A 22,883-nucleotide genomic window follows, 5' to 3' on the forward strand; every position below is an offset into this window, starting at 1 on the left:
TGTTACATCCTACAAATAAATAAAGTGACTTCATCGCAATGCCAAACGGAGCCTTAGAACATTCGTCACACGAAAAATCAAGGACACGAACAAATGTCAGGGAATTAAGTTTGGTTCAGTGCGTGTAATAGCTCACTTGGCATAATAATACAATCAAATGTTTTGTGAATAACAAAATCCAAGTATGGTACAGTAGAAAATAATCGGCGTCACGTATTGTAACTATGTCATGAACAAAGAGAATAAAATAGTTGCATTATGCTCTTATAAATGTAAGTCCAACAAAGCCACAAGGCGTCCTCTATTCAAAGAGATCGGCATCATGAACAATATCAACTCTCTTCAGCTGTAGGAAACAACATATGCAATTAGCTGCTATATTCTTCCTCTTATTTGTCCAGGACAGCTACAAGGTGTCGTAATATCCACAAGAAGAAATGCTGCCTCATAAAAGAGTGTACAAGGCCCCCGGTTCCCCCTAATAAAATCTGCTGTGTCCATCGTTGCATACAGGCCCATTTGTTTAATTTCCAAGTATAGCAAGTGTTCATCGCTTGGAGAACAGTCCTTGAGTTAATGATGAAAAATCATACTCTTTGCCTGATTGAGAGGGGAGGGAAGAAGAGGTCGGGGATGTGCTCTTGTTAGCAGCTGCACTTGCGGCCCCATTTGCTGGGACAGATGAGCTAGTGTTGTATGCTCTGCATCAAAACAAAAGTAAGCATCAGAAAAGCTAAGCCATGATTTGTGACCTCAAAGCACATCTAAATTTCTTTCGCGACCAAGTAAGCTGTGGTATGAAGTTTTAATTGCCAAAAACTAGTCAAGCAATATTGCTTACCCAGGTGTACTAAAATTGAAATTCCCAAAAGAGAATTCCTGATTGTTGTTCGCAACCTGCCAAGTAACAAAGACATGAAAAGATGAACATACAGTAAAACACATTTATACAGATGATCTAAAAGCCCTTACCTTGGTGGCACCATTCTGTGCTGCTACTGGAGCCAACCCAGGATTCTGATAAGCAAGATTTGTCCAGCTTTGTGAAGGCAAGCCTCCATTGGCAGGATTAGAACCATTACCATTTAGCAGACTGGCGTTCCCTGGAATCATTTGGGGTGCATTTCCAGCTTTAAGAGCAGCCATTAGTAAAGCTTGCTGCTGAGACAGAAGTGCAAGCTGCTGGGGGGTCATAAAAGCAAGTTGCTGCTGCTGGACAGCATATGGCGAAACCATACTGGACTGCAAAATACACGTATTTCTTCAGATAAACCATAGATGTGCTCTTTCTTTTAAATGACAGAGCCATTTCACAAAAGCATTAGTAAAAGTAATGCTGGCGCTGACCTTCTCAAACAGACTCATGATATCATTCTTCACATTTACTTGTGGGGCAGCTGGAGCTGAGGATACTGTCACAGCTGGTGAATCTTTAAACAAGTCCTCTATGCCTGATGTAGACTGGGGCTTACTTTCTACTGGCTTAGCAGAATCCTTTTTGTCTGAGCTAGGTACTGGCTCTGCAGCTGAACAATTGAGAAAGAGAACACAGGAGCCCAAATTAAAAGATACTCCACAGTATGCAAGTAAGGAATATGGTGAAGCACTCGCAGAACATTTCATAAAAAGATGCTCATATAACAAGAATAATTCCTCAATAGAAATGTTAAGTCATAATATCTTACACTGGAAGCCCTCCCATGCACTATCATCATTTGAAGATGACTCTGCTTCTTTCTCGGTTGTTCCATCCATTGATAACATGTTGAAGAGATCAGTTGCATAGTCAACCTTAGGAGGTGGTGCAACTGATGGCTTCTCAACCTTTGGTGGTGTTGCATTAGGAGGTGATTTCTCGGGTTGAGGAGGTGAAACCTTGGGAACTGATGGTTGTGCTTTTGGCTGATGTGGTGCCTGATTTCAATGCAGTTGACCAGTTGTACCAGATTAAAACTATTAGAAGCTAGTAATAAATTATTACACAACAAAATGCAGCAAGTATAAAATAAAACTTAATAATAACTTAAGTCTCCAAATTACTTGAAGTACTCAATGGATATTGTGCCAACTTTAACTTAACACTTATTAACCTAATGTGGAAAATATCACTGGTTGTAAGAATGTGTTTTCAATCATGTAAGCAAGGTGAAACCATTAATTATCATCAAGTTATCAAGGTCAGGCACAAGAAACAAAACTATAAACATGATCATCCATTAGCATGATACACGCTATCACATGATCATTTTCATTTTTCAGTTTGGAAATCTACAGTTTGTGCGCAAGGCATATAACACACACATATATGAAACTTATAGATCGTTCTCCATTTTCGATTAACTATTGAAGTGGCAGATAGTAATTAAGAACTACAATTTGGAATATATATAGCTCGGCTTCAAGAAAAGAGTGTCGATCCCTCAAGCTGTTTACATCTAAAGATGCTACTACCAAAGGCAAGTATCAATAAACTTAACTGATAATCAACACCTAGGAAAAGCTTGTCATAATCCAGTAGGATTACCTGGGTGGGCGTCCTAGAAACCACTGGAGCAATTTTGCTCACTGCAGCTGGTGAAGTGCGGTGTTGCTCAAATGAAGATCTTTGATTATGGCCACCCCTGTTAACACTAGTTTGTGACTCTGAGCTCTTCTCATCTCTAGCACCAGATGATGGTCTTGATGACCCATTCCTCGGTATCCATCTCTTGTCCTCGTATCTACATTTTAGACATAAGTTAATAACATTAGTCCAACACATTGTTCCAAAGGTTAGATCCATAAACACCCCTACAAATTACTCCCTCTGGTCATAAATGTTTGACACTTAGCACAAAGATTTGGTCAACCTTTTAAAATTCCAGCAACCAATTTTATATTAGGATAAGTTTATAAAATCCAATAAGTTTATGATATTATGACAGTACATTTCAAGTCAAATCTATCGATGGCCATTTTTTGTGTTTAAAACTAAGCATTTTAGAATTTTTTTTAATGGTCAGAATTTTAGAAATTTGACCAAATCTTGTCCTTAGAATTAAATATTTATAACCGGATGGAGCAACTGCCTTTTCATTCCCCCATTAATGAATGGTAAGTATTAAAAAGCAAAATTAAACCTTTATTTTGGTTTTGTATTTGTTTGCTTGCGCGGGGGGATGGGAGGCCTTGGATAGGCAGGTGATTTACATTGGTGTACTAGATTTATAGCAAGACAAATGGATTGTACTAGATTTATAGGTACTGAAAGTTGGAGAGGTTCATTACTTTGCACGGATGAAGTTCTCTATCCCAACCCTATCATAGTTAGGGGGCAGCTCCGCTTCCCAGTAGCTATTTGACTTTTCATTCCCCATTGCTGAAAGAAGTGAAGACAGGAATACAATCATCATTGAGAACTGCATTACCCCTTTGTTTGATGGCAAATATTAAAAATTTCTGGTCAGGGAGTAATACATACATTGAATAAATGCAACTTGCTCTGGCAGCCATGTATCCAGGGTAGCCGATCTTACCTGCGTCAGGGAAAAAAATGGTTCATTAAATAGACAAAAACCGCATGCTGTTGATATAGATTTGAAGGCGAGGCCACATGAAAGAAAGAAATGCATCTCAAAGAATTAAACATAAAACAGATACATAGCTGTTTCACGTTCTCTGTTTGTAATATACACAAACAATTTGGTGCAATGATGACCAGTAAAAAATTGTGAGCACGAGTTCTCAAAGTACATGAAAAAGATAAGCCAGCCAGCTCAGAAGCTTCGAAGTCAAGGTTGTTGCAGAATCCAGATAGCTAAGCTTATTGATTGATGACTATCTTTGCCACAACTACCAAAGGTGTGGTTTGCCACACAAAGTGTGGCCAACAAATCGTTGGCCACAAGTGTGGCAAAGTTAGGCACCAAATTGAGTGTATGACATGTGGGAAGAGCTAATAAAGTGTGGCATATCACAGTTGTAACAAACCAGGCTCTAGGCTATTAAAGTGTAGCACGCCTAAGGTTTGGTATGGCAAACTCTGGTCACCAAACCAAACAGCCCGGTTTCGCATATGATGGATTGATGGCCATTCTACCATGTTGAATTTATGTTATGTTTATAATCTTATATAAACTTACAGAATGCAATGAACTGAAAGAAACAAGCATAATATACTTTGATACTATAAAAAAAATGACACTGATAGAGCAGCTACCAAATTTTCATGAAAAGTTGGTCATTCAAAGTACTCAAGTTGTGTTTCAAGCCAAATTTGTCAGAACTTGTATGAAGGAGAAAAAAAAAAGTGGGCATACTGAGTTCGAAAATAAACAGTTGAACTCATGCACATAATTCACTGACCTTAGATATATGTACCCCGAGGCTTCTATGAATTCCAGAACACTGCATGCATATAAAGATCCCAAGATTTACACTTGCCCATCGAGGACCCCTGAAAAATGGGGAAACAGTCAGTTGACAAGAACTATGGCACATGCAAGTGTCTACCTATCAGTTCTAACATTACATGCTCAGAGATGAATTTACAGGTAACATTAGACATGATGGAGAGGAGGTTTAACCAACTATACTGACTATATAAGTCAATAAATAGAACAGAAAATTTTCATTTCCAGGAATAGATGGTTAACATGTTGGATGCAACAAACCAGTGATGAAGCAATAAGAATAAATATCTTAAATAATTGCTTCTAGATTACTAGAGGCCCTCCAAATGCCATAGAACTTGCTCAACACAAATCAGCAAGCGGACAATGAATCAGAATGTTAACTTCTAAAAAAAAGGACGTCATCAAGTGAAAGTACTCTTAGCAGCAAAGCTAATGATAAAACATAAACTTGTATAATGCATCAATAGCCATCTTTTGGAGAACCAATTGCACAGGATCACTCACTTTGATTTGCAGTCTGCACATTCTCTATTCTGAGGCAGCCGCAGGAGGCCTTCCAATATCTGGAAATCAAGGACGAGCCATAAACATGGTAAATAAGACAGGGTACTTCATGAACAATACCTAATATTGTTGAGGCTTGAGCGGGTCATGAAAAAATCAAAATGGTAACAATATGTTGTAGCAACGAAGATAGCTAGGTTGCTTGTACAGTTGACTGCGAATTGTTTAACTTTTTATTGCCACGATTGAGAAGGATACCTACTATAAAATTACAAACAATTTTTCAAATAACGATTTCCACCAGTCGAACAATTCACAAAATCCATATAATCAAGCTTAAATTAGCAAAAGCGCCCGCTCCCCGATTCATAATAACGGCAAAACAAAGGAAGCGAATTCCGATCTGCGCCACGCTCTTCCTAACGCCACAAAAAGAGTTGCAAAGCAACCGCGCGCAATTCAGGAGCGGGGAGATCAGGAACCCACGAAATCGCGGATCCCAAATCTCCCTCACCTAACAACAAACGAAATCGCACGCCGAATCGACTCTGCCGTAGCTTTCCAACCCAAATCGAAAGGGCCAGCCTCCGATCCGAACAAATCGACATATAACGGAACGGGAGGATATACGAACCTTCTTGTGCTTGGCGTTGAGCTCCTTGGAGACGGAGGCCTTCTCGTTCATGGCTGCGCGCGCCCCCGAAATCCCTCGACCCCGAACGGAAACTCCTCCCGAATCCGGGGGCAAACCAGGCGCCGGACCAGGATTCGCCGTCTCCGGTGGGGGGCCTCGGGATCTCGGCCTCCCTTCCTCCCTTCCCCCCTCTCCTCCTCCTCCTCCTGATCTCGCCGCGTCGAGGGGAAGAGAGAGAGAGAGATGGGCAGCGAGGAGAGGGGAGGGATCTGTGCGTGCGTGTCCTCCCCGGCTTGACCTTCCTCGCTTCGCTTCTCCTCCCCTCCTCCCTCCGATTTCCTTTCCTTTTCCTTCTATATTTTTTTAATTAATTATTTAAAACAGTTTGGGTTTTTTTAGAAAAATAATTGTGTGGTGTGATAATGACGGCGCGTTGGGTTTGCTGGCCTAACCAATGCAGACCACGTTTTACTGGTGTTTTAACCCGTGATATTCTTTCGACCGGAGTAGTGATTAGCTGTAACTAATATTCTCGGTAGCCATCCAGCTTGTTCTCAATTTCTATTTGATGGTGAAAGGAATTATTAGGATATTGTGTATAGTTGCTATGCTGTCGAAATACCTAATGTTTGTTTTCTGTTCGTGACTATTGCACCAATATAATAAATAATAAATCATGGTGCTATAGTTTTTACAATACAACAACAAACATAACATCACTATGAAAATTGCAAATGAATATTGTGATCGCCCGAAAAGTTTTCAACTGATCAAACAAGCTTCAAAACACAATGACGTGATTTTTTATCTTATAGTCCCGTGTATGTGTATGTTTTATTCAGTACAAAATAGATGCTCGGCTCTTTCAAGTTTTTTTTTCTTATACTCATCGTATTCAATAATTAATTGCACGTGGTTATTTTTGGAGGTCAGATAATAATATAGGTTATGTACGTTATCCCTCATTATATGTTCTGGAACAACATAAAAGAAAATAAAGGTTGAGATAAATATTATGAAGATCTTACATATATTGATCGTTTCTAATATAAGAATTTTACAAGATTTTTATGAGATTCATTTTATTTTTATTATAAAAAGAAGGCATGATTTGTAAAGGTTTTTGTCATGCTTTGTTAATGTTTAATTGCGCTTCAAACCGCTGTACGTCCCAAAATCAACTATTGTAAATATAGTAAATTTTATCTTATGTTTTTGTTATCATTCGTTGGCAACCACTCAAGATGAAAGGAGTAACTTGAGAGAAGAGAGTGAAAATGATTGAAGATGACAGGAGCATACAGTAGTCCAAAGTGGGGACTCCATCTTGAATTGTCCAAAGCTGAAAGCCATTGATGAAGTGTGACCTGGAGTGGTGTACTATTGCCACTCTTTGATCAGCCGCATGTAATCACCCATGGCTTTGTTAGTCAACCATCCACTATGTATTCCCCTTTCCATTTTATTTCTAACCGACAAGACAGTGGTAATGATTTCCCTTTTTTTTTCCCTTTTGGTTTATTTGGTCTTCCATGTAATGCATAAATGCATTTGATTAGTTGGAACCCATGTCAGTATGTTGCTTATGCATGATTGGTCAGGTGCAGTAGTTGGTCCTCCATTTGCATTTTTTCTTTTGTTTGGCTTCCCATTAGTTTTGGTTTGGTGGACAGCTGTCGGATACTTGGGGTTAGAATTTTTCTTTTTAAGTTTAGAGGCTTATCTCATCAGAGTGATTGTCAGAAACTAACGATGATAAATTGACATTAATCCAAAGTCTGTGATGTCACGGGCTCAAACAGTGTCACTGTTATGTTTGGTTTCTTATTCCTTTCGCTTTGTGCCGACTGAAAACTGAACATTGGATTCGGTTCAGTTTTCAGGTGAAGAAAAGCACACATGATTTTCGGACAGGCCCATCTCCGTACATATTGAAAAATCTGAAATGAAACCGATGCATCCTCGCAAGAGCAATTCCGTTTTCACACATTTGCTTTCCTTTTTTTCCGTTTATGTGCTATGGCCTCAAGTTTCACATATTCTTTGTTCTCTTGAAGCTGCTACGGTGTCAAAAGTTTTCTTGCCAATGCCGTCGACTACATCGTTTACTTTATAGCTGATAAGCCCAGAGAAAATAAACAAAAAAAAATTAAAATAATTTATGAGTAAAACTTGTATAGAAGTGTTTTTATGACTTAAAAAACCAATGCTAGAAAAGGAAAAAGTACACCGAAGGTCCTTCAACTTGTCATCGAGTTATAAAATCGTTCTTGGACCGCAAAACTAGATACAATGTATTCCTCAACTTACAAAACCAATACAAACTAGGTCCCTCGGCAGTTTTGACTCCGGTTTTATCCGACATGGCAACTGACTCAGCGTGGGACTCACGTGGGCCCCACACGTCAACCTCTTCTTCCCCTCCCATCTCCACCTTTCTTTCTCTCTCCTCTCCTTTCTCTTCTCTATATTGACCACAACCCGCTCGTCATGCCGCCTAAGGAGGTGGTGGCCGGCGGCGTTGCCGCTGTCAAGGGGTACATGGCCAGGTGGTGGCGCGACGCCCGCGCCGAGGCAGCGCCATCGCCGAGAGCCCCAAGGTGTCGACGCCCAAGGAGTGGCTGGTGTGCAGCGTGTTGTCGCTAGGCAGCTAGGTGTCTGACGTCACGAGGTACGGCACCGGGCAGGCGGCAGAGGAAGGAATTGCGCGGGCGGCAGACGGCGGGGGAGGAGCGGCATGCGGGCGGCAGGGGAGCAATTGGGCAAGGGGATAGCGCGGCGAGCCGTTGCCTATGGCGAGGATGCGCGTTGAGGTCGGAGGGTGGCACGGAGGACAGCGGAGACGGGGTGCAAAGGACGGTGAGCAGGTTGGAGGGATGGCGCGGTGGCAGCGGATGTAGCGAGGGACGACAGCACGAAGATGGAGGAGACGGGGAAGAGGAAGAGGTGGTGCGCGACCTCCTCCTCCTCCTCCTCCTCCTCCTCGAACCCATCGCCATCGTCATTGTCGTTCGCCACCGCTCTGCTTCGTGCCGTTGGCTTCGCGCGCCATCGCCTCGTAGGCCTGCCTGCTCCGCCCGCGACCACCCCGCTCCGCGCCGCCGGCTTCGCGCGCTGCCGCTTTGCCCACTGTCGCCCCACTTCGCCTACCTGCTCTGCCCGCCACCACCCCGCTGGCTTCGTGCCCCGTCGTTTTACTCCGCCTGGCTTCTCCGCTCATCGCCACCTCGCTCTGCCCCGTCCACTGTCGCCCCATTCCACCTGCCTTCTCCGCCTACCGTTGCCCCACTCCATCCCGCTGGCTTCGTGACGCGGATAGATACAGAGAAGAGAGGGGATGAGAGAGGAGAGGAGAGAGAAAGAAAGGTGGAGAGGGGAGGGGAAGAAGAGGCTAACTTGTGGGACACTAGGGCCCACGTGGGTCCCACATTGAGTCAGCTGCTACGTCGGACAAAACTGGAGTCAAAACCGTCGAGAGACCTAGTTTGCACTGGTTTTGTAAGTTGGGAGATACGTTGTATCTGGTTTTGCGGTTCAAGGATGATTTTGTAACTCGATGACAAGTTGAGGGACCTTTGGTGCACTTTTTCCGCTTGAAAATAAAATACAGGGAAAAGGTACACCGAAGGTCCCTCAACTTGTCATCGAGTTATAAAATCATCCCCCAACTGTAAAACCAGATATTGGGCGTCCCTTAACTAATCAAAACCGGTCACAATAGGTCCTTGTCACGCCGGCTCAAGGACAAGACCAGCTCAGGAAGTCTAACAGAGAGAGGCAGCCCTCGAGAAGGTTCCCTGCAAGCGAGTGGACCCGGTAACTGTCACGGGGCCACTGTTAGAGAGTGAGTGAGACCTTGTAGTGCTGTGCTATTTGTAAAATCAAAGGTGTTTTTGATGATTATTCTATGATGAACAATTGGGCATCGGAGATTATTGGTTTTGTTATTTGGAATTTATTCACGAAGTGGTTTTGGAGATGATTGGATTTCACAGGTGATCGCAGGATTCATTATTTCATGTGACCGGTCAGACCGGGCTCTGGTAGCCGGTCGGACCGGCGGTATGCGCGCGGTCAGACCGGCCAGCCCGCGGTCTGACCGGCCGACACTGTGTCGGTTTCGATTTCGGGTCGTTTGTTTGGATATCCGTGATTATTTCATGATTATGACTTCTAGATGGATACTATACATATGTAATACTGTTGTTTGCTACTAATGAGTCAAGTTGGAGATAGCTTGGTCTCAGAATATGATTTCTTTGTTTGTTCCATGTGTAGGTGACTCGATGTCTCGGGAGAGTATTTGCGGTGATAGACCGGGAGTCGGCTTGGGGATAAGACGACGTCCGTGGTGATCAGAGATCATGCGGGATACTTAGGCTAGAGTTGATGCACGTGGTTGATGGAGATTCCATATGGCATACGATGGAGTTATTATGTGCGTATGGGATGTGGAGTCAAATTTGGAAGGAGTCCAAATTTGGTACGATTGGTTATGTAATGTTTCTTTCTTGTACTAGAGGGTTTCCTAAGGTGTTTAGGACTCTTAGTATGAGTTTGGTTCGTGGCTTTAGGCTGCCTACCTCATGTATAAATAGAGGGGGAGCGTGAGGCTTCCCGGTATCGCTTTTGAGAGCAATTGAGTTGAGTTTTGAGTTAGAGTTTCGAGTTTAGTCGAAATTTTTGTAAGGAGTGCTGTTGGTGCACTTTGTAAACACAGAGAGAAGTAATAAAGTCGTCATCCACTTTAAGAGTTCTTCGATTTGTGTTTCACCGGGTTTCGGCGGTCTAACCGGTGGCGCACCGGCGGTCAGACTGGCGGCATCGCGGCGGTCCGACCTGCGGGCACACGGCGGTCAGACTGGCGGCGACAGGAGTCGATAGCAGGCGTTCTCGGCGGTTCGACCGATCAATCTACATCGGTCAGACCGACGTTCATCAGGCGGTCAGACCGACAGATCAATCTCGGTCAGACCGCGATCCATCGATTTCGAGGGTAACTTTTATTTCCGCTAAAAGTTTTCGGTTTTTGGGTATACCAACCATTCACCCCCTCTAGTTGGCTTAGTTCTTGTGATTCGATCCTACACTATTTAGGTCGGCAGGAGAGAGAGAGATTAACTTTGGAGCAATGTACAAACAACTTTCTCCAAAATCAATTCCAATCTCTCCTCCTCTTACTCTGCAACTCTCTGTTCTTTCTCTCTGTTCTTCCTCTCGACTCCGTTCTATCTCTTCTGCTATCTCCAAATCTCTCCAAAACGATTGAATCGCAGTTGAGAAAATCGAGTTCGTGACAATTTGGTATCAGAGCAACCAATCCTGGAGAAACCACGCTACACATCCCGGCTGCAACTTCAAGTGGAGGCGATGGAGAAGCAAAACGTGGATTTCAGCAAGGTGCTTGTCGAGATCCAGGAGTCGCTGTTGGCGCTGAATCGAGCACAAGGCAAGACGCAGGCCACCGTCATCAAGAGAGATCAAGGTGTGAATAATTGGAGGCCACAAGTGGAGGAAAAGATGCAGGAACTGCGCGAGGAGGTTGGCGAGCTCCGCCAGAAAGTGGACTTCCTCGGCAAGACGAAGATGGCTTCTCCATCGGCATCTTCCCCTCGAGTTCCGCTGACGGACGAGGAAAGGAAGGCGCCGCTGCTTCCCACACCTCCGTCGCCGACGAAGTTGACGACCGCGGTGGAAGAAGCAGAGAAGTGGGCCTATGGCCACCGCTTTGCACAACATCACCGGGGTAGGGCATCAGGGATGGTCACCACCCTGATCCCAACTCCGGGCAAGGGTAAGTTCGAAGTTACTCCTGTTTCAATGAATTCTCTAGGAAATTTTGATTCGGGAGGTGGGAAATTTGATGGGGATCCTGATGAGAGACAGTATAATCACCGTGTGCCTAAGTTAGATTTTCCAAAATTTGATGGTTCGAATCCACAGGATTGGCGTATGCGTTGTGAGCACTACTTTGATGTGAACAACACATATCTAGGTCTGTGGGTTCGAGTCGCCACCATTTACTTCATAGGACGAGCAGCATCATGGCTGAGATCTTCTAGAGCTCATGTGAGGTATCTTGTTTGGGAAGAGTTTAGTGCCGCTATGTCTAGTAAATTTGATAAGGACCAACATGATTTACTCATTAGACAAATGGATCAAATTAGGCAGACAGGAATAGTTTGGGAGTTTTATGAGCGTTTTGATGAGTTGATGAATCAGCTGTTGGCTTATGATCCTGAGGTTAATATGCGATACTTGATTCATCGTTTTACTGAGGGATTACGTAGAGAAATCAGAAATGCTGTTTTGCTTCATCGTCCTCGTGATCTCGAGACTGCTCTGGCTATTGCGTCTTTACAGGAAGAGGTGCTGGAGGTGGTCCCGGAGTCTAATCACAGTAAACCCTTTCGGCGCTCGGATGGTGGAGTGCAACCGAAGAACAGTTCTGCTTTCAAGGGAGCATTTCCACTTCCTTTACCTCCAGGATCAGGAGGTGTGCGTGCTGATGATAAGAAACATCAAGATGGCCAGCGTGCTACAGGACTATTGGACAAGATGTCATCTATTAAGGCTCATCGTCGGGCTCAGGGGTTATGTTACATTTGTGCCGAAAAATAGTCGCCTGCTCACAAATGTGCCACCACTGTGCAATTGCACGTAGTACAGAAGTTGTTTTCCTTGTTGCAAGATGGTGAACAATCTTCTTTGATGGATTCTGAAAATTTAGAGGAGCAATCTGGTCCATCAGTTATGGCTGTGTCTGTTCAAGCAATTGTGGGGTCTGAATCTGGTGGAACCATGCGCTTGTTGGGGTGGGTTCAAGGTTTTGAAGTACTCATCTTAGTGGATTCAGGCGGTTCAGCCAGTTTTGTCAGTTCTCAGATTGCTGCTTCTTTGGCTGGGGCTCAATGATTAGCTAAATCTGTTCAGGTCAAGGTGGCTAATGGTGAATTGTTGTCTTGTGACCAAGAGATTCCTGGTTGTGAATGGAGCTCTCAAGGGTACTTATTTTGTACCAATCTGAAGGTGATACCTCTGAGCAACTATAATATGATCCTCGGCATGGACTGGTTAATGCATCACAATCCCATGACGGTCGATTGGACCAGAAAGTCTTTGACTCTCGCGTGGAAGGGACAGACTATTTCATTACAAGGGATTACATCTCAGTTAGCCACTTGTTCCAGTGTCTCTGTTCAACAATTGAATGGGCTTATTTCTCGTCGTGCAGTTTCAAATCTGGTGCAGTTCTGTTCTCTGTCAGTATCATCAACTTCAGAAATCATTCCTGAGGCAGTGCAAGTAGTGTTGCAGGAATTTGATTCTATCTTTGCTGAACCTGAAGGTTTACCACCTGATCGACCGTATGACCACTCCATTCCATTGATTCCTGGGGCTCAACCAGTAAATGTGAGGCCATATCGTTATACTCCCACACAAAAGGATGAAATTGAATTACAAGTGAAAGAGATGCTTTCTAAAGGTATCATTCAGCCCAGCTCTAGTCCATTCTCTTCCCCTGTTCTTTTGGTAAAAAAGAAGGATGGATCCTGGCGCTTTTGTGTTGATTATCGCCATCTAAATGTTATAACAGTCAAAGATAACTATCTCTTGCCCGTTATTGATGAATTGTTGGATGAACTCAATGGAGCGCAGTGGTTCACTAAGCTTGATTTACGCTCTGGTTACCACCAAATTCGTATGCAAGTGCAAGATGAACATAAGACAGCTTTCAAGACACATAATGAACACTATGAATTTCGTGTGATTCCTTTTGGTTTAACCAGTGCACCAGCCACTTTTCAGGGCGTCATGAACAGCATTCTGCACCCTTGGCTTCGCCGCTTTGTGTTAGTCTTTGTGGATGACATTTTGATTTATAGTTCTACTCTTGAGGAGCATATTCAACACTTGAGAACTGTGTTCCAGGTTTTGCTTAAGCATCAGCTCAAGGTGAAACGTAGCAAGTGTTCTTTTGGCCAGCAACGCCTTGCTTACTTGGGCCATATTATTTCTCCTAATGGTGTGTCCACTGATGAGGATAAAATTCAGGCTGTCAGGGATTGGCCAGTTCCTACCTCAGTCAAAGAATTGCACTTCTTAGGATTAGCTGGCTACTATCGCAAATTTGTAAGACATTATGGAATCATCAGTAAGCCTTTAACTAATTTGTTGAGAAAGGGGCAGCTCTTTGTATGAACAGCTGACTCTGAAACTGCATTTCAGTCATTAAAGCAGCTCTTATCTCAGCTCCTGTCTTGGCCATGCCTAATTTCAATCTACCTTTTGTGGTGGAAACGGATGCATATGACAAAGGAATTGGTGCAGTCCTAATGCAACAAAATCACCCGGTGGCTTTTCTCAGTCGAGCTTTGGGATCTCGTCATCAAGGCTTGTCCACCTATGAAAAGGAGAGTTTGGCTATAATTCTTGCCATTGAGCACTGGAGCTCTTACTTACAACATGCTGAATTTTTCATTAAGACAGATCATCGGAGTCTATCCTTCTTAGATGATCAGAGACTTACTACACCGTGGCAACATAAGGCTCTTACCAAGCTTTTGGGTTTATGTTACAAGATCATTTACAGGAAGGGTGTTGATAATCGGGCGGCCGATGCTCTGTCTAGGTGCCAATCTTCTGACACCATTGTTTTATCTGCTCTGTCCGTGGCCATTCCAGCATGGATGCAGGAGGTAAGGGATGGTTATGTTCAGGATCCCGATTCTCGCAGTAAAGTTCAGACTCTTAGTATCAGCGCTCATGATGTGCCTGATTACACTCTGAAGGATGGCATACTATATTTCAAGCAGCGTATGTGGATTGGTCATAATATTTCCCTTCAACAGAAGATCTTAGCCAATCTTCATACTGCTGCAGTGGGTGGTCACTCTGGTATTCACGTTAATTATCAGCATATTAAGCAACCGTTTGCTTGGCCAGGGTTGCGCTCGAGTGTGGTCCAATTTGTGCAAGCCTGTTCGATCTGTCAAAAGGCGAAATCTGAACATGTCAAATATCCTGGTATGTTGCAACCTTTACCAGTGCCCGAACATGCTTGGCAAGTGGTCTCGTTGGACTTTATTGAAAGTTTACCACGCTCATCTTCGTTTAACTGCATTTTGGTGGTCGTTGACAAATTTTCCAAATACAGCCACTTTGTGCCTTTGTCTCATCCTTTCACGGCCTTGGACGTCGCTGAAGCCTATATGCAATTCATTCATCGTCTGCACGGATTGCCTCAGTCCCTTATCTCCGATCGTGATCGCATTTTCACTAGCACATTGTGGACAACTCTGTTTCGTTTGGCTGGTACACAGTTGCGCATGAGTTCATCTTATCACCCTCAAACAGATGGACAGACGGAACGTGTCAACCAGTGTTTGGAAACCTTTCTTCGCTGCTTTGTTCACGCCTGTCCCTCTCAGTGGAGTAGATGGTTGGCTCTCGCAGAGTACTGGTACAATACTTCATTCCATTCTGCTTTGGGCACAACTCCGTTTGAGGTATTATATGGTCATAAGCCTCGCTATTTTGGGTTGTCAGCTACTGCAGCTTGTCAGTCTTCTGAGCTTCAGGAGTGGCTACATGAACGCGAGAAAATGCAAGTACTGATTCGTGAGCATTTGTTGCGCGCTCAATCCAGGATGAAATTTCAGGCTGATCATCACCAGTCAGAGCGCTCTTTTGCTGTGGGCGACTGGGTTTATCTCAAACTACAACCCTTCGTCCAACAATCGGTAGTGACCCGCACAAATCACAAACTTTCGTTTCGCTTTTATGGTCCTTTTTAGGTTCTGGCTCGTGTGGGAGAGGTGGCTTATCGCTTGGATTTACCAGCGTCAAGTCTGATTCATCCTGTCATTCATGTTTCTCAACTGAAGAAAGCGCTGGCACCTACTGAAACGGTTCAACTTGTTTTGCCTGTACTTCATCCGACAACTGATGCTGAAGCTGAACCTGCTCACATTTTGGATCGTCGCATTATTCGCAATGGCTCTAAGATGGTTGAACAAGTGTTGATTCAGTGGTCTAGGGAAGAACCAACAGCTGTTACTTGGGAAAATCTGCAAGAACTGCGCCATCGTTTTCCTCACCATGAAGCTTAGGGACAAGCTTCGTTTCAAGGAAGGGGGAATGTCACGCTGGCTCAAGGACAAGACCAGCTCAGGAAGTCTAACAGAGAGAGGCAGCCCTCGAGAAGGTTCCCTGCAAGCGAGTGGACCCGGTAACTGTCATGGGGCCACTGTCAGAGAGTGAGTGAGACCTTGTAGTGATGTGCTATTTAGGTCGGCAGGAGAGAGAGAGAGAGATTAACTTTGGAGCAATGTACAAACAACTTTCCCCAAAATCAATTCCAATCTCTCCTCCTGTTACTCTGAAACTCTCTGTTCTTCCTCTCGACTCCATTCTATCTCTTCCGCTATCTCCAAATCTCTCCAAAACGATTGAATCGCAGTTGAGAAAATCGAGTTCGTGACAGTCCTTCGGTGGTTTTGGCCCCGGTTTTGTCCTACGTGGCGGCTGAGTCAGCGTGGGACCTAGGTGGGCCCTACGTCAGGATGCCACGTCAATCTCTCTCCCTTCCTCCTCTCTCTCTTCTCTTCTCCTCACCCGACGCCACGAGGAGGGCAGCGCCGCGACGGTGGCCGGTGGCGGTGATGGCAGCATGGCGGCGGAGAAGCAGCGCACGGGCGGCTAGGGAGCATATGAGGGAAGAGGTGGTGCGCGTCCTCCTCCTCAAATACACCGTCGTCGTCTTCGGCGGCGGCGACCGCCCCGGCGGTGGGAAGCAGATGGGGAAGCGGGAGCGGCGACCGCGGCGGGAGTGGAGCTCGGTGGAGGAGGCACGATGATGACGGCGGAGGGAGTTGGGGCGCCGAAGCTGTGGAGATCGGCGGCGACGACGCATTGTCGCCCCACTCTACCCGCCGGTAGTCGCCCCACTCTGCCCGTCGGCTCCGCCCACCACTATCGCGCTCCGTGCCACCGACTTCGCGCGCTGCCACTCCGCCTCGTCGTCACCCCACTCCACCCGCTGCCGCTCCACCTCGGGGTCGCCCCACTCCGCTCGCCGCCGAGCACGCGCGCCTGGGGATGGAGGGGAGGGTCTCGACGCCGAGGTGCCCTATCGTCCTCGCTCTCCCCTCGCAGTGTTCGCCTGGGGATGGAGGGGAGGGTCTCGACGCCGAGGTGCCCTATCGTCCTCGCTCTCCCCTCGCAGTGTTCCTGCCGCCGACGCCCTCCCCTTCTCCCGCCTCGCCGCTACTGCCATCCCTGTGTCGCCGGCCGCTAGCTCCTCCTCTCGGCGTGGCAGAAGGGAGAATCCGACCTCGGCGCGGCGGCCTCCCCTCCAGCGTCACAGCCTCCACGTCGCCGCCTCGTGTTAATGACCAAATTTGGTAATATCAGTATCGGAGAAGAAGATTAGATCGAAGCGGAATCAAAGATGAGGATTGTCGCGGAAACAGAGTAAGAATCGGCTGGAGTCCGAATTGGCTACGATCGAGATCGACTAAGTCCGAGTCAGACTGGGTTAGGTGATACAGCCGATTCCGACAATACGACTTGGTGTACGACATTGGGTCGAGTTGATATGCTTCAAGATGATTGCCACGCATGGATAGAGTCCTGAGAAGGCAATTGTATCTATTAGTTAGGATATTTTATGTAAATTCCTTAGAGATATGTTTGGGAAAAAGTCTGCCGCAAAGACTTATGGTATCTTAGAGTTTGTTAGGGATAAGAGTCGTGTCCGATATGGACATGTTGTGTAATTCTCGGGTATAAATAGACCCCGAGCCCTATGTAATCAATTTAACACACACGTTCAATACAATCTCGGCGCATCGCCACCCTTTTTGCTTTAGTTTTATTTCGACGAGTTCTTGCTTTCAGGTTGAGCTGCATCGGTTTCGATCTTCAACAAGAGGTAAAACTTGTTATGACGGCTTGCGTTCTCGGGATTAGTGCTTCCATCTTTATGATACTCTAATCTTGTTTATGTAATTCGTCGAGTTATCATATATCTTATATAATCTCTGACAATATCGCTATCTAACCTACAATCGGCTAACATCTATCAATAGAGGGCAGCCGATTAGGTTAAATATCGATGTTGGCTTAGATTATATATGATATCCACCACTCTATGAAACTTCCAATGGCTTGATTGTCTAGATATTTTCCTTCTTTTCATACTTATAACTGCATCAATTGAGTTTAATCTTATGAGTCGTGATTAGAATCTCAATCTCTAGCCTGCTTCTTGGTTGCCGATTAGGGTAGTATCGGGGTTTCAGCCGGTCTTACCTGGTTTAACTATATTTGTTTTATATGCTTTACTGACATGTTAAATCTGCCCTTTATGTTAAGATCTTGCCGCATTTAAGTATATTAAGCTCTTTGTTTGGTATATCCTATTTGCGTTGATATCTTAATATAGAGCGGTATCGAAGTATTAGCCGGTACATGCTAGATCTCTCTGATCGGCTATGCTATGAACATATATAGTCTTGTTGTTAGTATATATTTCAATCTAAGTGATTTATACTGTCTCGGCATGGCGACCGATCTATCCCAATCACTTGATTTAAGTATATATCAATATAAGGATTATATATTGTTAATATCTACAGCCGATCAAATAGATTTAGTTCTTTATTATCTTTTTGTAACTGCCGATCGATACATATTTGACATCGGCTCAAAGATAAATGATATGTCATCGGCACCTAGCCGATCGGCTATCATTTATAGATTTAACCACAGTTTTTTTGTCTTTATTTCTTGTTGATTGTAGGATCAAATCAACTGGCACGCTAGCATACCCGAAGACGAGTTTTGGACCTGCACTGGAGTTAAGCAGACCTCCCAGGGCTCGTGTTTTTCATCAACACCTCGTCACCCGCCGCCTCCTTCTCTCCTGCCTCACCCCGGCGACCTTTTCCCACCCATTGGCCGGCTTGCTGCTTACACAGAAGGAGAAAAGTGAGATTGAGAAGGAGGGAGAGGAAAGGAAAGAGAGAGGGTGCTGACGTGGCATCTTGACATGTAGGTCCCACGCTGAGTCAGCCGCCATGTCGGACAAAACCGGGGATAAAACTGCCGAGGGACCTAGTTTGTATGGTTTTGTAAGTTGGAGGATGCGTTGTATCCGGTTTCGTGGTTGGAGGACGATTTTGTAATTCGATGACAAGTTGAGGGATCTTCGGTGTACTTTTTCCTAAAATACGGTGAGAAAAACTTGCATGCGGCCTATAATAGTTGGGCCTCAACGGGAATGCGGGCTACGTGCGGCCCATATAGTTGGGCCCAGAGCTAGAATGCGGCCCATATTAAGTGGTGTTGCGCATTGCTGCTTTCACAGTTCGCACCATCCGGCGGAGGAAGATGGAGGCGCAGGCGACCCACCGGCGAGCCGGAGACCGCGGCGGCGGTGGCGACGGCGGGAGCTCCTCCGCCTCCATCGCCAAGCACCTCGCAAACCAGAGCCAGGTACCTCGTGAGCACGCGCCCGCCTTTCCCTCTCCATCAGATCATTTGCTGCTTGCTGCCCCGGAGGTTCTGTGATGCTGCCGATTCCTGCACACGTTTGGCTCAAATTCTCCACGAATTCGTGGCTTCTCCTCTCGGATTTTCGCCCATACTCATCGCAAGAATCAAGCGCGCGTAGCCAATCGCACCATCGCGGTTACAGCTCAGCGATTGCCTCCTCGATTGCGGCTGCGGCTGCTCTTTTGCGCTGCTAGATCCACCTGAACCATGCCGGCTCACAATGTTCTGCAGAAACCTGAGAATGCGTGCCTGCATGCTCGATTTCGTTGTCTGGCTCTGATTTCTGGAAGGCTCTGATTGCAACTGTACATCTCAGTATCTTGGCTGCTCTCTTCATGTGTTGTCGCGTTTCCTGCTCAGGTCTTGAAGTGGCTGCAAGATTTCTCTGATAAGGTGGAGGAGAGAGCTAAAGGAGCCGCTGCAGAAGTCAATGGGTTGTTAGATGAGGCTGGGGCGCTGGAGCTGGATATGAAGACCGCGATGATCTCCTTCAACAACCTGACCCGCCAAAGGTTCATTGAACATGCAAGTAGTGGTTCCAAATCTGTATATTGCACTTGTCTTTGGATGCCTCTAGTCTAGAAAGTTATGCTTGCTTTGTGATTGATTTGTTTATATCAGATGACAATATACTTAACTTTTGGCTGTAGTACACCCTTCTATGGTCAAGTGTCGTATACTTGTTTTGATTACTTTTGTAAAAGACATAAATTTCAAATTTACATAAATTCAAATTTATGATATCTCCTCATTCCCTCAGTGGAAATTGCTTGGGACACATTTCTGTACTTTGCCTCAAGGAGATGAATAACATATCACCGCTCACTGCTGCAAGTGCGTCTTCAACTGCAGAAAATTTCAGGTGAAGATAGTATGCATTTGAAAACAACGGAGAGTATGCATGGTTCTCTGCAATCCCAAGTGCCAGCTCAGGATTATGAACGTGATATTTTACCAAGATACAAAGAAGCATTACACATAGGACTTTCTTCCTGTAAGGACCACTTCCGAAGCAAGGGACGCTCTACCACCTCTGTGTTCAGGGTAATGGCCTTACTTGCAGTTCTTGATGAAATATTTACCCCCCCCCCCCCCCCTTCAAACTTTTCCCTGCAAATTAATGCCATAATTTGTCATTACTAAAATTTTGTTGCGGAGGCTTGTTTAGGTTGATGCCAACTAGTTCCAGTTTTTAGCTGCCAAATATTATCTGAATCTTTATTATTTTTCTTCCAAAATTCTGTCAAGATTCCCATCCTTTTGGCACATTATGGTAAATTCATTTTCTTGCCGAAACACTTCCAATTTTCAGCGACCTATTAGATGACCAAATTTTGGAACACATTGCCAATGCAATTTTTACCACCAACCCTCCCCCTGGTCACCCAGATTTCAGAAGCAAATTAACTAAAAAAGCTTGCTGTGAAGTAAATATTGCCAATGTTTTTCCAGCAAACTAATTATATGCCAAAACTGACAAACCAAATTTTGGTAGTTCTGTTTGGTAACTGCAGCTGGCATTATTTCAGAAATTCTATAGTTCACAAGCGTTTGTTCTATGGTAGCATTTCCAAATTATCTTTGTTGCTTGACTCTTGAAGGCTATGTCTGCATATGGCCCTCTTCCACATATAATTGGTTCTGAAGAGTACATTCATGATAACAGCTGTGGTCTGGCAGGTATAAGTATTATTCAATTGTTTTTCTTTGGAAACAATTTTATACTTTGTGAATATACTCATGTGAGCTTTTCAATTTTGTTTCAAATAGATGATATGCAGCCTCTAAGTGATGACTTCAGTTGGTTGCGGGAGTTTCAAAGTGAGTCTTCAGACTCACGGACTGCTGATATCTCTGAGTCTCAAATTTTCGGGGCTCAGCGAGGTTATGAGAAGGTACAGTGTATTTATAGTTTGCGGCAAGAATGATGTGTTCTGGTACTGATTTGTTTGCTGTTTCATATGGAGTTTGTTTAAACTCTAATCAATATATAGTACTCCTAGTTGACGTTGACACTAATAGTCTTCCAGACCATTAATCATGTGTGCGTGTTTCAATCCAGGGGGAAACTGACTCTGTGGTTTCTGCTGCACGAGAATTCAAGGCAATGCTGGAGGCTGCACTTGTTAATCCCTATAAGTTCTGTATGTGATTCTTTCCCTACTTCCGTCCTAATTTTGACATCGTATAATACCTGTATAGTGTGTTAACTATAATCTTCTTCATTTATTATGCTTTGTCCTCTCTTTGAAAAGTTATCTTTCTTTCTTAGTCCAATTTAGATGTAGTTTTTTTATAAAAAAAAATCCGTTATGATTTTCCTTTTCATTGATTTTAGTAGACCGTGCTTTTCACAGATGATGATGCAACTATTACAGCGCAAGATGCTTCTGTAGAGAAGAAGATAAGCACAAGTGAGGTACAGCATAACCTTTCTGTGGCATTGTAGTTTGGACTATGGGTATCTTCAACCGATATTTCTGTCTGGCTAAAAGTTGTGTCATAACCCTGAGTCCCTGATGACTTGTTCACATGACTCACATCTGGAGTCCTACTCCCAAAACATCAAAAAAAAAAACTTGCATGTGTTAATTCTTCTCTCATCTTTTAAATTTCCCTTTAGTTGTAAGATTTCATACAAAGCTCAACATGTTTCTAATTGTGAGCTCTTGCTTTTGATTGTTCACTCTGGTCCAGTGGATGTGTTTTTTTTTGTCCAAAAGTATATGCTGATATTGCTATTTGGGGAATATGATACCAATAAAAGGAGATATTTCCCTCATTCCAAATTTCCAGTTTTAAATAATTTATGACCCTAACAAAGTTGCCTTGTGATGATTCTAGGACCAAGTTATGCTGACAGGGACAAGTGAAGCACCGAGTGGAAGATCAGCACAAGAAGATAACTCTGAACAGACAGGACTTTTTGCAAGCTTGCAAAGCGCAGATGCCAATCCTCATGACATCTATTCTGCTTTGGTTAGAGAAGGCCTGTTTGATACTGGTGATGAGATTCTGTCTATGGATAGAGGGGAGTCTGCTGATACTCCTATTTCAGGCCTAGCGTCAGGTTTAGCAAATCTTGGCACTGCTGATCCAGCTGAAAGGGGCTACTCAATAAACGAGACTACAAATGAGGAGGGATACTTGATTGAAGAGGATGATCCATCACCATCAAACAAAGATGAACAAGATGACCAAACTGATGCACATGGTGTGTCTTCGCCAGAGCCAGAAGATGGTGTTTCTAGACCATCCTAGCCATGCTGATATTGGTCGATTTCTTCTCGAGTGCAGTTCATTCTGTCAAAATCTACTGTAGACGCTGGTGAAGCAACTGAATGGCAATGATTTAGACGAGGAACACACTTTTGCTGCCATGTGCTGAGTGCTGTAGACTAAGAAATTATATATTCCCTTCGTTTCAGGTTATAAGACGTTTTGATTTTTGGTCAAAGTCAGGACAAATTTGTAGAAAAAAATAGTAACATTTTCAAGCCAGGACAAATTTATTATGAAAATATATTTAATTATTGATTTGATGAAACTAATTTAGTATTATAAATATTACTATATTTGTCTATAAACTTTGAAATAGTTTGGTTTCAAAACATTTTATAACCTGAAACGGAGGGAGTACCGTTGCTCCAGTGTATCAAAACAACGCATTGAAAACATACCATTACGATTTAATTCCATCACTAGCGCAACTTATTATTGACGCCGCGCTTATTAGCTCTTTTTTCTCCCTGATGAGGATCAATAATTCGTTACCTCATGCTGAAATCTGC

At 44.2% G+C, this 22,883-nt stretch overlaps 2 protein-coding genes across 2 annotated transcripts; one reads left to right on the plus strand and one right to left on the minus strand.

Annotated features, from left to right (window-relative positions):
• Window positions 1-109: 109 nt before the first annotated feature.
• LOC127779579 (ADP-ribosylation factor GTPase-activating protein AGD5) lies at window positions 110-5,874 on the minus strand. Its single transcript, XM_052306392.1, has 11 exons — window positions 5,533-5,874; window positions 4,899-4,957; window positions 4,345-4,435; window positions 3,461-3,515; window positions 3,268-3,358; window positions 2,525-2,720; window positions 1,686-1,914; window positions 1,348-1,526; window positions 973-1,242; window positions 842-897; window positions 110-701 (listed from the first exon to the last, which is right to left on the minus strand). Exons 1-11 carry the CDS (start codon window positions 5,581-5,583, stop codon window positions 548-550), a joined length of 1,431 nt encoding a protein of 476 aa, XP_052162352.1. The 5' UTR covers window positions 5,584-5,874; the 3' UTR covers window positions 110-547.
• Window positions 5,875-18,914: 13,040 nt separating this feature from the next.
• Window positions 18,915-22,883, plus strand: LOC127778656 (uncharacterized). The gene is made up of 8 exons (XM_052305277.1): window positions 18,915-19,032; window positions 19,453-19,617; window positions 19,945-20,136; window positions 20,694-20,772; window positions 20,863-20,987; window positions 21,155-21,236; window positions 21,450-21,511; window positions 21,937-22,883. Exons 1-8 carry the CDS (start codon window positions 18,928-18,930, stop codon window positions 22,351-22,353), a joined length of 1,227 nt encoding a protein of 408 aa, XP_052161237.1. The 5' UTR covers window positions 18,915-18,927; the 3' UTR covers window positions 22,354-22,883.

The sequence above is a fragment of the Oryza glaberrima genome, chromosome 7 (assembly GCF_000147395.1).
Source record: "Oryza glaberrima chromosome 7, OglaRS2, whole genome shotgun sequence".
Taxonomy (NCBI): domain Eukaryota; kingdom Viridiplantae; phylum Streptophyta; class Magnoliopsida; order Poales; family Poaceae; genus Oryza; species Oryza glaberrima.